Source organism: Arachis ipaensis, chromosome B2, assembly GCF_059453495.1.
Source record: "Arachis ipaensis isolate K30076 ecotype BB chromosome B2, ASM5945349v1, whole genome shotgun sequence".
In the NCBI taxonomy this organism is placed as follows: domain Eukaryota; kingdom Viridiplantae; phylum Streptophyta; class Magnoliopsida; order Fabales; family Fabaceae; genus Arachis; species Arachis ipaensis.
In genome coordinates, this window is record NC_142437.1 from 93,641,484 (window position 1) to 93,657,803 (window position 16,320).

The 16,320-nt window shown below is 34.9% G+C and overlaps 1 protein-coding gene across 1 annotated transcript; it reads left to right on the plus strand.

Annotated features, from left to right (window-relative positions):
• The first annotated feature begins 2,349 nt into the window (after window positions 1-2,349).
• Window positions 2,350-2,936, plus strand: LOC148574875 (uncharacterized). The gene is made up of 3 exons (XM_088503923.1): window positions 2,350-2,582; window positions 2,664-2,784; window positions 2,889-2,936. The coding sequence occupies exons 1-3, from the start codon at window positions 2,350-2,352 to the stop codon at window positions 2,934-2,936; spliced, it is 402 nt and encodes a 133-aa protein (XP_088360049.1).
• Window positions 2,937-16,320: the final 13,384 nt, after the last annotated feature.

Consider the following 16,320-nt stretch of genomic DNA (forward strand, 5'->3'; position numbering starts at 1 on the left):
TCACCATCATGTTAGAAGAACCAAGAAACATCTTAGTTGCCAAGTTTAAAATTCAAAATATAATTTCGATAAGACGATAATGATCAAATGATAACTCATGATATTTTTTACAAAACCTTAAAAAATTTAAGAATGTTACAAGTTGCTTACAATATATTAAAGGTATTTAGAATGTAGGAATTAAATATAAGTTACAAAATTTGACTAAGTCAATAATAGTGACTAGATATATATTATACTCATGAGTCATTAAGTTTATTAAAAATAATTGGTGTAATAAGTTGAATTTTCTATAAATTTTATTACCTCTATTATAACTCATGCTTAGTTGATCATAATCAATAATAATCTTTTTTAGGAATTAAGTATATCTTTATATTTTCTTTATATAAGGATTTGAAATCCACGTACTTTAATTATTTCTTCAAATGAATGAAAAAATATATTAAATTATTAGAAATTCTCTTATTTTTTATAAGTGTGTTAGTAAATAAGAAATAAAAAATATGATTATGTTATTTTTGTGAATGAGTAACGTTGAGGCCAATTCAATAATGGATATATACTTTCATGAATCGATCAGTGCACGAGTATGAGAAAAGTGTACTTGAAAGACACTTTGCTTTCTTTGTTGTATATGTAGGAGAACACCACAAAGACTTTCCATCACTTCACATAAAGCTTGGATCACCTATTCGATGGCTCATGTGCCAATACCCTGAGATGCATGAGAATTTATAAGGATAAATACATCCGTACTAATACCAAATTTCGTTATGCCTTGAAAAATCGGTTTGTAAAATAATTTTATATAGGAAAAATTTTGTAACAAAAAAGTTTCGGTCATAATTAGTCAAAATTTTTCATAATATATTTTATTTATATTATTTAATAATAGTTTTATTTTTTAGTCCACTCTCTTATCATTTCACTTATCATATTTTTATCAACTCTACTTATTAATAATATTTATTGTAATATCATATCCCTTACTATTAGGCATTCTTGTAATCAATACTTAATATTTCCTTTTATAATTTGATTTCTATATTTAAGAATATAATAAAGATTAATAATAATAATTAATAATGGTTATGATTTATCATTATAATTGATTCTTGCTCTACTCCTTCGCCTAACGAAAATATGATAGTATCACATAAATTCAATAATTATAATTGATTATTATTATAAACGCTTTTTTGTTTTATTATTATTATCATTACCATTTTGTATTGTAATTAATTTTCTGTTTTTGTTAAGTCATTTATCATCATTCAATGGAGAGATACAAAACTTAAAAGCTACCCTAATATGATTTTGTTTCCATTAATTCAATTATTTTCATTCAAAATTCACAAATTTAATACCATTGCAAGCACAATTAGAATAGGTCAAGAAATTTTACAAGAAATCATCTTTATCATTACAAATAGTGTAAGACTCAGAATTCTCGGAAAATCTTATTGTGAACTAATTTTAATTTATTTATTTATTAAAGATTTAAATTTCAGAAATTATTTTATTAAAACTAATTAAATCAATTTTTGATAATTAAATTAAAAATTTTATCTAATTTTACAATTATTGGGTAATTTGCATATTTAAATTATAAAGTTTAGGAATCGTAAAATAATAAGAACTTATATGATTTGATTTAAATAATTGTGATTCTAGAAATTAATACTTTAATTTTTATGAATAAAGAAAATTAATTATATTATCTATAGTCATCGAATTAGAATTATTTATTTGAGAATAATTTATAAATTGATAATTAAATAGTATTTTTAATAAATATTAGTGTTGGATTAAAACAGGTTTTTAATTATCCTATTACTCTTAATTTTATAAAATTGTTATATTACTCATATGAATTTTACTCTAATTCTAAATTCCCAAATGAAACCTTAGTTGAGGCAATAATCCCTAATTCCTTCTAACCTACCCTAGCCGCCCTTGTTTCCCCTTTCTAACCACACATATGGCAGCAGCACTAGAAAGCAAGAAAAGAAAAAAAAAGAAAGAAAGAAATGAAAGAAAGAAAGAAAGAAGGAAACAGGGAAGGGAGATCCGAGAGAGGGGAGCGCCGGTGGAGGTGTCGCGCCATCATCGCGGACCGCCGCTGCCGCTGCGTCCTGCTGTTTGCGCCACCGCCGCCGTCCAGGAAGCTGCCGCTTCTGCTCGCTGTCGCTGTTGAGATCGCGAGAAGAGATGGCTCGCGAGTGAAGGGAAGTCGCAGGCTTGGAACCGCCACGCCTTCATCGCCGCTGCTCGCCTTTCCTGTCACAGCCACCGTCCCCGCCACGAAGTCCGTCGCCATTGCTGCAGCTGTCAACGTCGTCGTACATGGGTGAGGCAGAGGAGAGAGATCCGGGAGGAAGGGAGGATCGAGACCTGTCCAGCCACCGCGCGCAGTTGCCGCTCCTATCACCGGCCATCCTCATCAAATCCGCCGCCTCCGAAGCTTCTGGCCGCGACTTCTGGCCGCACCTCTGCCGTCGGAGAGCGCTGCTGCCACCGAAAACCGCCTTTGAAGCCTGTGTATGTTGGAAACTGCCGCCGGAACCCCTGTCTTCTTGGTAAGCACTTTGTTTCTGAAACTTATTGAAATCAATGTTCTGTTGCAATCTGTTGGAGATTCTGAGATGCTGGTACCGTAGGTTTGGGTTTCGGTATTTGCGCGTCGAAATTAAGGTTGTTATTGAACCACCGGAGCTTCGGGGAGTGCCGGAGCTGCCGCCTGATCGGTATTTTCCGCCTGCCGGAGCTTTGTTTCTCGTGGTGAGGTTATTTGATTCTGTTTCAATTTATCATAAATGTTCCATTACTAATTTCGTTCTATTCCTCTCGATATCAATTTCGCTTTAAATTCCAATTTATGTCAGAAAAGTGTTGTTGCCGCGATTCTTGATGCTGCTGTTGATATTGTCTGAAAATAAACAAGGTTGCGGCCGCTGCTGTAAAATTGAAAATAAACAAAAGAGGAATTGATGAGTCTAATTACTGAGCTTTGACTAAATTGAGGTAGGGGTTTTCTTAAAATCTAATTTATATTACAGAGTTGTGATAACTAGATATTAATGTGAGAGAACATATGTTTGTGATTATAATTGTCTTTTAAATGTGGTTGTTTGCTGGATTGAATGACTGATTGCTTGATTGCCTGAGTAGTTTGTGATTGCTGAAAAGAAATTAGTTTGAAAGGTTATTTAGTTGATTATTATGAAAAATGGCTTTTCTTGGTTTTGAAGCTATTTTCGATAATGTAAAGGAATTGGTTTTGGAAACGATTTGGAATATGAAACTGGATTAACTTTGGAAATGGTTTAATTTTGAGTAGTGACTTTATAAATGATTTAGTATTTGAGCTGGTTTGATTTTAAAAAGAGATTTATTATGGACACTGATTCGCTTTGAAAATAATTTGATATTGGAACTAGCTGAATCTTGAAAAATGATTGAGGTTTGGAAAAGGTTTGAGAAATGTTTGGATGGGACCCGAACAGGGTGACAAAGTTCGAGTTTTAGAGGAGATGCTGCCGAAATTTTATAAAATTGGAAGTTTTATTTGAAGTAATTAACTAAAAAGATTTATTTTCAAACATTATATGTTTTAAGAATAATCTATTTATCAAAGAAAGAATTATACTTTGGAATTGAGATTGTTAATGAACGGAATGGAAAGAGGATTAACGAGAATTTTCTTTGAAATATGGCTTTTGAATGAATTTGGAAATGAGGTTTGGATTGATGAATGATTATGATGTTGAGATATGTGGCTTATGAATTTGAAATATCTGAGATACGAGGTTCCCTGGATTAAGTGCCGTGGCTTGCCACCACGTGTACCAGGTTGAAAACTCGATACTCTGTTGACCCTACGATGTAAGTGTGTGACCGGGCACTATATAAATTTCCGGGAATGTTACCCCCATTGAGTAATATTGATTATTTGAGAAAAAGTTATGCATAGGCTCTTGGGGATGCACGTCGGGGGACAGTCTAAGTACAATTCAGACTTGTCGGGTTGGCTGGATAACCGACAGATGAGCCTCATCAGCCATAGGACAGGCATGCATCATATGCATTTGTATGCTTTGCTTGGGTTTGAACTTATTTTGGTTTGCCTAATTGCTAAACTGTTCCTAACTGCTACTTGAACTATTTGCTGTAACTGCTTCCTACTTGTGCTTTCCTTGTCTGTCTTGCCTGTGTTTGCCCTGGCGTGTTACATTTGAGAATGAACTTTTGGTGCTGAATAAATGATTGTGTGGTTTGATTGCGTGGTTGGTTTCTGATTGAGATTTGCTTATGAGAAAAGAAAGACTTTGGATTTCTGAAAATATTGAACATTGTTTCTTTGAAAAGGTTTTAAACGATTAGCTATTGGATTTTAAAAGGATTCACAAGGCAATGATAATCACTGAATTTGAAAGCAGTTTTCTTATTGAAATATCTTCTTATGACAACTTTGAAACCCCGTGGTGAGACCGTGTGGTTAGGTTCTCACCCCCTACAGCTTTACCTTTTCAGGAACCGAATGAAGAAGCATTAAGAAGAGTTAAACTCCGTTTAGTTATATATGTTGTATTAATTAGATTATTTTCTTCCCTCGTCTTTGTTATTACAATTTTTGCAAGAGGGATAGGAGTTGTATGATTTATATATATTATATTAAAAGATATTATGAAAGAAGTCATGTATATGAATTTATGCCTGCTTGTTTTTTTTAGATAAAGTATTTGTTTCCGGTTTTCAAAGAAATCAGCGATACGGTGTTGAGTCACAGGCTCCTATTTTAATATTTAGTATGTAAAGTAGTCGTAATACTTCTTTCTATCAGAGTGGCGCAGCCAGAAGCGTGACATTCTGGTAGTGAGGGTGTTACAAATAGTATGGCATTTGAATTCAACCTTAATACGGTACCTATGGTAGAAAGTGCTGAATAATTTGAACAACAGATAGACTCACCCGACGAGGTTGTTGTCAGTCAATCAATTTTCGAGAATATGGAAAACTATACTAGCTTTGATGAGGTATAGTAATAAACTGGTTTAACTTTTTTTTTTTGTGTTTTTATGTGCATTTATAATTATATTGTACTAACTAAGTTCATACATATAACATTCATACGTTTATATACATAACATCCATAATTACATACAACTAACATCTAAAAATTAAATTCATATTTATTAGATATTATATCCATACACATATCATTTTTTACTTATTGCATAAGTAACTATAAAATTAACACAGATATTTTTAAATTTTATCATAATTGAATTTAAAAAAATATCAAATTCTTAAATTAATTTATTCAATTGATAAATTTACTTATAACATCCATAAATTCATACACATAACATCCATAATTTCATATTAATAACATCCATAATTTTATACTCATAATATTCATAATTTCATACATATGATGTCTATAATTAATAAATTTTTATAATTAATATTATCAAATTTTAAACTATACGTCTTATTGTATTTTTCAAATTATCTCATATATGTACTAATAGGTCATGATTTTAATTATTTTAATATTTTTATTTAATATTCGTATGTATGCTTATTTATTGATTTTAATATAACGAGTTAATAATTATTTTTAAAAATTTATTTTTTAATTTTTGTTTATATTATATATTTTATATTTTATTTTTTATTTTTTAATAGTCTTTACGTAAAACATAAATTATATATTAGAAGTTGTTAAAAATTTTTAATTTAACTTCCATAATTTTTGTAAAGAATTATTGCATTTTAATGGATAATAACGTGATTGAGAGATGTTAAAGATTTAATTTAGAAGAAACTGAAATTGATTTAAAAAGAACATTAATGACTCCAAACATACAGCAAAATGATAGGTGATAAGAAGAATAAATAATAAAAAGATGTATATCACTTACTTATTAAGAGAATGAAAATTTTTACGTAATATTTTTATATTATAATTATTCTTTAACTACTTAACATCACCCTTTTATACATATATACAACACTATTTGTCTACTTTTGACACTGTTTGCTTTTGACATTCAATTTTACAATAAGTCCATTAATTTCTTTTAATCAAATTCGATCAAGCACGTGATCAAGCCATTTTTGTATTTAAGTTTAACCAAACACTTATAATAATCATTTATTGTTTTTTCTTTGTCATACATTCATATGCGTTTAATCCGTTTAATCCAACGTAACCAACCAATCAACCATGCACTTTGTTTCTATTTTTTTCTCATTTTTCTTCTTATGTTTTCTTCTTTTGCGTTGTGTATTCTTCACCTCGTCTTTCATCTTCTATGTCTTTCTTTTTTTTTCAAATCTTCTTCTTCTCCAATCCTTCTTCTTCTACGTATTGTCTTCCTTCTTTTGCATTTTCTTTCTTTTTTTTTTTATATTTTTAAAAATCTTGTAAAGAAGGAAAATAAATTAGAAAAAAAAAAAATAGAATATATATATATATAAATTTTTTAGATATATATAAAAATTTTGGAATAAAAATCCATAAATTTTGTAGAGAATTAAAGAAAGAAATGTTTTTACGATAAACAAATAAATTTTGGAAGAGAAACACTTGAAGAAAATAATAAATTGAGTGTTTATAAAAGTTATGAAATATAATAATAAAATTACTTATTATAAAATTCAACCTCATTATTATCAGTTTATCCCAAAATTTAAAAAAAAAATTACTTATTTTAAATAAACTTAAAAGCTTGTTTATTCCAATAAATTATAGAATTATTAATTTTTTATGAATTCAATAATTAGCATCACATTTTTAATAATTTATTATTATTATTATTATTGAAAGGTACCATAGTGAGTGAGTGAGAGAGCAAGAAAAACAAGAAATTAGAAAGAGAGAAGAGAATACTAGGGAGTACGGACTATTATATTGGAGATGATGAATTAAACTACAGAATCAAGTTATGATGCCTCTCTTACATTATTTATAGACACAAATTAGAAGCTTCTAGAATACAATTAATTTAGCTGACTCAGTAGAGACTTAACAATACTAATAGATACTAATAACAATGCTTAACAATGTGACAGTTATGTGTAACTAACTTTCTCTTGCTCATTCTCTCCATCATTTTCCCTCAAACTCAAGGATGTTGAATTTTTAAAATTATGCACCTTGAATTTGACCCTTAAGTCAAGAAAAGCAGCTAAGGGTAATGCCTTGGTGTGTGTATTAACAATCTAGACCGAACTAGGTACATGACTGACTCGGATCACATTCTTTGTTACATAGTCTCGCACAAAATGTAAATCAATCTCAAAGTGCTTAGATTTTGAGTGCAAGATAGGATTGACTGCCCAGAGAACTGCACTTTGATTGTTACAATAGGCAATTGGAGCTTCTGCAGCATTCCACTTTAATTCACTCATCAATCCCTTGATCTAGATTAGTTCAGCCACTAAATCTGTTAAGATCCTGTATTCTGCTTCAGTGCTTGATCTTGCCACTACACCCTGCTTCTTTGATTGCCAAGAAATTAAATTCTTACCCAAGTATACATAGAAACCACCAATCGATTTTCTGTCATTAGGATCTCCTCCCCAATCAGAATTATAGTAGGATGACAACAACATCAAATTATCTTTGCTGAGCTTGAGGCCATAGGTTACAGTACCACTTACATACCGTAGGATCCTCTTTACCAATTTTCAGTGATCTTCTAAGGAATTTTGCATAAACTGAGCAACTTTATTAACCCTATATAACAGTTCAGGTCTAGTAATAGTGAGATACTATAGACTGCTCACTACTGACCGATAGAGGTGGAGATCATTGAACACTACCCCTCCGGTAGCTCTAATCTTCACAGTGGATGGTAGTGGCATATGCCAGGATTTACACCCTACCATGCTTGCTTTACAGAACATATCCTGTATATACTTCCCTTGAGTCATTATTAAGCCTCCATCATTGGTTCGATGGACTTGAATTTCCAAAAAGTAGTGCAAGTCTCCCATATCTTTTAAAGCAAAAGCAAAGTTCAAGTTCTGAGTAACGACTAAAATTACCTCATTTGAACTGCCTGTGATGATGATGTCATCGACATAGATCAAAACATAAGTAATTGAGGACTAATAGTGCTTCACAAAAATAGAAATGTCTAACTTGGTGGCGGAGAAACCAAGATCTCGCAAGGTTGTGGAGAATCTGAAATACCACGCTCTTGGAGCCTTCTTCAGGCCATAAAGAGCTTTGTTGAGCTTGCACACTAGCATGTCATCACCTTCTTTAATTTGTATCCTTGCGGCTACTTCATGTAGACATCTTCTATAAGCTCACCATGTAGAAAGGCGTTGTTAATGTCAAGCTGCCGAATGTTCTAAGACTTTGCCAAAGCTATGGACAGCATAATTCTGATTGAGGTTGGCTTCATAACTGAACTATAAGTCTTAGTAAAGTCGAACCCAAGCCTTTGGGAGAACTCCTGAGCGACTAGCCTGGCTTTGTGCTTTTGGATTGTACCATCAACATTATGTTTGATGCAAAATACCCATTTGCTCCCGATCGCTTCTTGTAACACCCTACCACATAAAACTTTATGCTTAAGCCGTAAAATAAAAGTGGTGTGGTATTACGACCTCTAAAAATAAAATATATACGTAATAATAGTTGAAGAAATTTAATAATCGAGGAGCCTTGAAGGAAAGCTTAAACAAAATTGTGAAAAAAAAGCGCAACGCTCACGTAACAAAATTTTGCGTACGAAGAAAAGTACAAATACTTATATACAATAAGAGCAGGGAGTCAAAGAATACATGATATCAAACTCCAGGCCCAACCTGTGAAACCAAAGCTGGCCAGAGAATATTTACATAAGTATATATATATATATATATCCCAACTATCAAAATACAGCAACCCGACTTCACCTATAAGGGAAACTCCATATGCCTAACGAGGTGCCTCTCGACCTGCATACGAAAATCACAAATATATGTATGGAATGAGAACTGGAGGTTCTCAGCATGGTAATGGTGCCCACATACATAATATATAAGGTCCCAAAAAAGCCAGAGACGATCCTAGAACTCCAACACTTAGATTTAAAACTTAAAGATTAAAGTTGAAAACCATAAGCAGGGTAGTTGTCTAAAGATCTTAATCCTAACTCAATTCTAACTTGATTCTAACTTATTCCCTCAGATTCTCGCCTTCCTCCGAACCTCCAAAACTCCGGTGGAACTGTCCTCGTCACTCCTCCACCAAACAAGGGACATCTCAGTTGCACAGACAAAAAAAAATAGACAAAAAAAAAACATAAGTAGGATACAGTTACAGCAGGTAGCAATTATAGCAAATAAGCATAGTAATCATAAATGCAAACCCAAATAATGCACAATCAAACAAAATAGACAAATGCATATGAGGTATGTATGCCCTATAGCTCATGAGTCTTATCTGTCGGTTATCAAGCCAAACCTTACATGTCCAGTAGCTAACCTTGGACAGTCCCTCGTGCGTGCATCCCCAAGAGTCTATGCATAGCTTGTTCTCAATCATTTATCAAATTCAACTCATTGGGGGAATTTTCGGGGAGTTAAACTGCCTAGCCACATCTTGCGACGTAGGGTCAACAGAGTATCGAGTCTGAACCCAGAGCAAGTGGTGGCAAGCTACTGCATCTACCCAAGAAAACTCGTATCTCAGATAAAAAGAAGTGCTTAAGCTAAATAATCATTTAGATTCAATCATTCAATATTTTCTTAGCCATTAATCATCACACATTTAGTGTTTTAGCACTTCTCAAGCTTAAATTCACCACTTTACAGTATTTCTTCCCCTCCAAGTTACCACCTCTTCAAGGTTCAACTCCTTCACTATGGTTAAAACTAAGTTTTAGGTCTTAGAGAGTACAAGTAGACATTTAAAAGTTTGAAATCATGTTTAAATCACAAAATCACAATATTGTTGAAAATAGGGTCCCGTGTACACATGCCATATTCCGCGTACGTGGAGGTGTCATTGACGATCGGATTTTCTATCGGTAAAGAAATTCACAAATATATTATTGCATTGTAAGTATAGTTTCTAAACCAACAGAGAATCCTTTCGTGCAAAACTTTTGGTTGTCACAAGTAACAAACCCCTTTAAAATTTATAACCGAAGTATTCAAACCTCGGGTCATCTCTCAAGGAATTGCAGGGCGGTATGTTCTTATTATTGGTTATGAGTTTTGTAAATTGGGGGTTTTTGAAATAAGGAGCAAGTAATTTAAATAAAAAAAATAAATTAATTATAAAATCTCTTGGCAAGGTATAAGAATTTAGAAGTCCTATCCTAGTTATCCTTATCGATGGTGATGAGAATTGAGTTTTAATCCCACTTAGTTAACCTTTACTAAAGCAAAGGAAAGTCAAGTGGACTAATTAGTTTGATGTTCAGATCCTAGCCAATCCCTAAGAAAGGACTAGAGTTATTGGAATTCAATTCAATTAGCAAAAATAACAATTATCAATCAGGATGAGTTTGATAACTCAAGTGTTACCAATTACTTAACCAAAGCCAAAAGGAAGAAAATATCTAAATTAAATTAAAAGCATTCATAAATAGAATAAAACAATCATAAACTGAAACACCTCAAATAATATTAATTAAGAAAATCATAACATGAATGTAGCATAAGCCAATTTGGCAACATAAGTAATTAACAAATAAAAGCATTAAAGTATCTGATAGTAGAAGAGAAATATAAAGTAAAAAGAATATTGAACCTGTGACTGAAGATGAAATGAACTAAACTAATAGAAATCCTAAAATCCTAAATCCTAAGAGAGAGGAGAGAACCTCTCTCTCTAAAAACTACATCTAATCCTAAAATTATGAATATGAAAGCATGATCCGTCCTCTCTTTTGATTCCTCCATTCTCTGGCTTATATTCTGTATTTCTGGATTCAGAATTGGGCCGAAAAAGGGTCCAGAAACCGCTGGGGGCGTTTTCTGCAGATTCTGGTGCGTGGCGTTTGTCACGCATTCGTGTCATCTGAGAGTTTTCTTTGTCACGCGTTCACTTCGGTTATGAGTACGTGTCATTTGCGTTTTGCTCAAGGCACGCGTCCGCATCAGTCACGCATTCGCGTCGATGCCTTTTCGCGCTAGGCACGCGGCCGCGTCGTCTATGCGTTCGCGTCGCTGCCCCTTTTCTTCAAAACTCTATTTTTGTGCTTTCCTTCCATTTTTGTATATTTCCTTTCTGTCTTCTAAGCCATTCCTGCCTTAGGAGATCTGAAAATACTTAACACACGAATCACGGCATCGAATGGTAATAAAGGGTAATTAAAATTAATATTTTTAAAGCATAGAAAACATGTTTTTCACATATATCACATAATAAGGAAAGGAAAGTAAAACCATGCAATTTACATGAATAAGTGGGTGAAGGATTGAATAAATTACTTAAATTAAGCACAAAATACATCATAAAATATGGGTTTATCAACCTCCCCACACTTAAACAATAGCATGTCCTCATGCTAAATCCAAGAGAAAGGGTAAAGTTAGAATGGTGGAATCTCATGCAATGCATTCTATTCTAAATGCAAACTACCTACATGAATCATGTAACTTTAGTTATTATCCACCTATATATATAAAGCTTACATGTGGTTAATTTGTTTCATATTTTCAAGGAATCATATATACATAGCCAGACCCTAGATATTGTTGAAGCACTTTTACAATTGAGATGGGTAAAAGTATTTCACAAACCTGCAAGACAATTAACAATTAAGCAGAGATATATGGTGATGAGCTATTGAACCCTCACTGGATTTTTGTGTTTACTCTCTAGTCGCTCAGTGTTTATTGGGTTAATCACTCTATTCTTTTTCTATCCTTGCTTTCTAAAACTTTGTTCTTCATCTAACCAATCAACAATTATGGAATACAGTCATACAAAAATCATGAGGTCTTTTCAAGGTTATAATGGGGCCAGGGTAAAGGTAAGGGTATATGTATAAGGCTATGTGAGCTAACAAAGTGAATCCTTGATTAGTCTAAGATCTCACCTAACATACATACTTTATATAATTTAAAGTTCTTTTACCTATTTACCCAAAATTTTCCACTTTGTATTACAAGCTCATGCATTAAATTTAATTTTGAAATTTTGTCCCACGTGTATTGATTCTTTTTATTTTGCATTTGGGGAATTTTTGTATCCCCTTATTTAAATACTGAAAATATAAAATTATTTTTTTTATGCACATGGTAATTTAGTTATTTTGATTTCACATGAGGATGCTTCCCAAATTTCTGAAATAACTTATTCATTTTAAATCCCTACTTTGTTTCTATCATCCCATGTTCCCATAAAATTTTCCACACTTAAATTGTACACAATATCTATCTTAAGCTAACCAAGGATTCAACTTGGAATTTTTATTTTGTTTTTCTGCTTAAGGCTAGTAATGTGGTTATAGAACAAGAGGGGATTAAAAAGCTCAAGGGGGCTAACAAGGGTGATGTAAAAGGTAGGCTAAATTGGGATAAGTGAGGAAAAATTCAAACGATGGCCTCAATCATCTCTTGGTACGTATCTATATTCTATATTGGACATATAGATTAAAACAAAGTAAAGAACATCAGGATGAAAAAGAAGGGCAAAACACACAGGAATGAAATTTATGGTTTGAATGTAACCATACAATTAAGCTCAAAACTCACAGGCTGTGTGTTCTCTAGCTCAGAAATCATATATCAGTTATGTATGTCATGCAAGTAGAAATCAAGAGTTCCCATTATTCTCAATATAAATCTTAGAGTGGCCCTTAAAATCTTAGTGTTCCTCCTTGAAGAAATGTTGTTAACCAACTAACATGTAATGCTATATATACAAGGTGTGTGGATGTTTGATTATGTTAAAGTCTTTAGTTTACTTCTTTTTATTAAATCAAACTATTATATGCTAAAAGGGTAAACTATACTAATTAATCCACATATTCTATAACTAATAAGTTTAGAATTGCAAACTAAACTAAATGCCTAAGATATAAATTAAAGTGCAAAATGCAAAAAATAAAGTAAAAATACGGCAAAAGAACAATGTGCAAGTGCTGAAAAAAATAAAAATAAAAATAAAAATACAGAAAAATAAACAAAATAAGATAGAAGAGTCTGTAGTGGTTCACCAAAAAGATAAGCCAGGGATGGCGACCTCCCCACACTTAAAATATAGCATCGTCCTCGATGCTCACTCAAGCTGGGTGTGAAGAAGTGTCATCACCGGAAGGATGGGCTGCTGGAGTCTCTGTGGTGGCCTGAAGGTTTGCAGGCTGGATAAGTGTAGGAGGATCTGTTTGATGCAGTGGAGGTGCTGACTGGAGAGGAATCTCCGGGTCTGCAGCCTGGATCTGGTGTGGCTCCTCATGCTGTGGCGCAGCCTGCTCTGGTCTTCCCTGCTTGGCTTGGGTAGGTGCCTCCTCCTCATACTCGTCTGCCTCCTCTTCAGATGGCTCTGATGGTGTGTCAGGCTCAGAGGGAATGTCATGGTGACCAGTACGGAGCAACAACTTTAAATGCTCATAGCGTCGCTTGTTGCGATGCTCAGATCTCGCATATCGCCGTTGGTTGTGGCGCTCTATCTAGTCTAGCTGCTGAAAAAGGCGGTGCACGAGGTGGTAAATGGGCTCTGAGGCAGGTGGAGGTGCAGTGGTGGTAGCTAGTGCAGCAGTGGATGAAGAAGGGGCAGCTGAAGGTGTGGCTGCCTCATCAGAAACGGTGAGGAATGGGGGTCTGTAACCCAAAGCCCGAAACTTTCTGCTGTGAGGGATAATCTTCTTGCAGTCTGTAGCAGGTGGCTTCTCATCAGCAAGCTCCCAAGGTACATCAGCTCGGCGGCCTAGCTGGGTGATCAGATAAGGGAAGGGGAGGGTGCCTCTGACATGGACCCTGGCCATATAATACCGGATGAAACGTGGAAGATACAGGTCCTTACCCTCCATCACACACCAGATGGGGGTGATCATAGCAGCGGGCAGCTCTGTCTCATGAGTGCTCGGCATCACATAGTTGCTCAGAATCTGGTGCCAGAGCCGAGCCTCATCATTCAAATATATTAGCTTGATTCCCTTAGGCATCACTGTATTCTTACCCATGACCCATGGGACAGTAGGATCAAGGGCTATCCTCTGCTTGACAGCATCCCAGTCAAATCTCATAAATCTCATATCCTCTTCAGCCTTTTGGTAATTGTCAGGCTGATCTGACTTAGGCAGAAGCTGGAAGATATCCTCAATAGCTTCCTCAGTGACTAAAATCTGTTTCCCTCTGAGGTGCACTGCATCCAGGGAAGTCTTGAAATAGTTACAATAAAATTCTCTGACCCAGGAAGCATTGACCTCTGTCAAGTTTCATTCCAAGAAGAACCAGCCTCTATGTTTTATCTGTTCAGAGGTGTACTGCTGTAGTTCGTCTGAAATTTTTAGAGTTCTTTCCAGGTACAGGTTCCTGGAAGTGGCAAACACTGGGTACTTTAGCTCACAGTATTTGTTTGCAAATTTTACCGAGTCAGCTGCAGGTACCAACTGGTTAGCCTTTTTCTGCACGGTAAAGTTCTTTTTCCGCCAGGAATCATCATGCAAAATGTCGAGGATGGTCATAGAGGATTCGCCTCGTTTCCTTTTGCCAGTGGTTGCTTTGCCTTTTCCTTTGTGCTGAGGGTCAGACATCCTGAAAAGCAGAAATTCCAGGATATAGTTGAAGAACAAAAGCAGGAAAACAAGTAGGCAAATAGAATAATAGCAATGGAAGCACAGAGTGGCAAAAGAGCAAGAGAAGAATTAAATGAGTTAAAAATGTGCATTTTGGATTGTATTCGAGTGAAAAAGGATGAAAATAAAAGTACACTCCAAAATATATGATGAGTAGAAATCAAGTAAATTAGGAAAAACAAGGATCATGCCCTGAGTTAGAAAGTTAAAGTAGTCAGGTAAAAAGGGAAGTCAGAAAGTTAAAATGGTTAGAAGGTAAAAAGGAGGTTAGAAAGTGGAAAGCAGTGAGTTAGGAAAAATAAAGTTAAAGTAAGCGGCATGATAATGATTTCCTAGTTAACAATAAATTCACAAATTTGAAGAACAGTCAACTCGTATTCAAGCAAGGATATCAGGTTATTGATAATAATTCAGATAGATACGAGAATAGCAAAAATTAAAATGAAATCATCAATAATGCAATTCACTAGCCAGGGAATCAAAAAGGAATAAGAATGCGATCCCGTGCATTCAAGCATTGGTTGGTTGTAGCCAAGCAATGCAAAATTCAAAAGTGCCAAAACCAATACATGAATGAGAAAAATGAAACAATTTGCAGAAAATTGGGCAGCATTCCGGCTGAAATTGGATGTTCCCGGGTAATAAACAGCAAGAAAAATAGTTCATATGAGATTAAAAAGCACTGCAAGGATTCACAAACAATAGGAGTAGTAAAGAATAGTCGTAACAACAGCATGAAACATGAAAGAATAGTATAGGAACAGTATTAACATCACAGCCAGATTAAAATTGCAGAATAGGTAAAACAAGTAACAAGAACGGCGCAATTATCAGGCCTAAATCCACTAACCACATCCTAGCTACCTAACCACCTAGAATCCACTACTAACATGCATCTCTAACTATCCTAAATTGAACAGAATCTGAAAAATATACAACTAACTACGGATTATAGAGAAATCGGTGTTTGGTGGAACCTGGTATGTGTATGAACAGAGGTAAGGGCAGAGAGATGGTGGTGGTGACGCGGCGGCGCTGGCAGGGAGCACGGTGGTGCGGTGGTGGAGCAGGGGCGGGGTGGAGGTTGGGGTTTGGGTTGGGTGAGCGGGAGAGTTTCGCATGAAGGGGGTTAGTATTTTTGAATCCACGCGATCGCGTGGAGCACGTGATCGTGTGACTAGGGTGAAATGGGTATGACGCGGTCGAGTGATTGACGCAATCGCGTGAATTGGGTAAAAGGTGAATGACGCGGACGCGTGAGGCACGCGAACTGTCGCTGTGAATTGTGCTAGATGCACGGTTCCAGCGTCGTTTTGCGCAACTCTCTGTTTCTATTTAGGGGGCCATAATATGCACGCGACGCGGACGCGTCGCTCACGCTTTCGCGTGGGATGAGTGTTGTGCAAGTGATGCGTTCGCGTCAGGGATGCAAACGCGTGGGCCGATTTGTGCTAAACGCACACCAGCCGCACGATTCCAGCCCAACTTTCTGGGTGTTGGATCTTTACGCTGATTTCCAATTGACGCCCACGCGTGGCCTGCGCGCTCGCATGGGGTG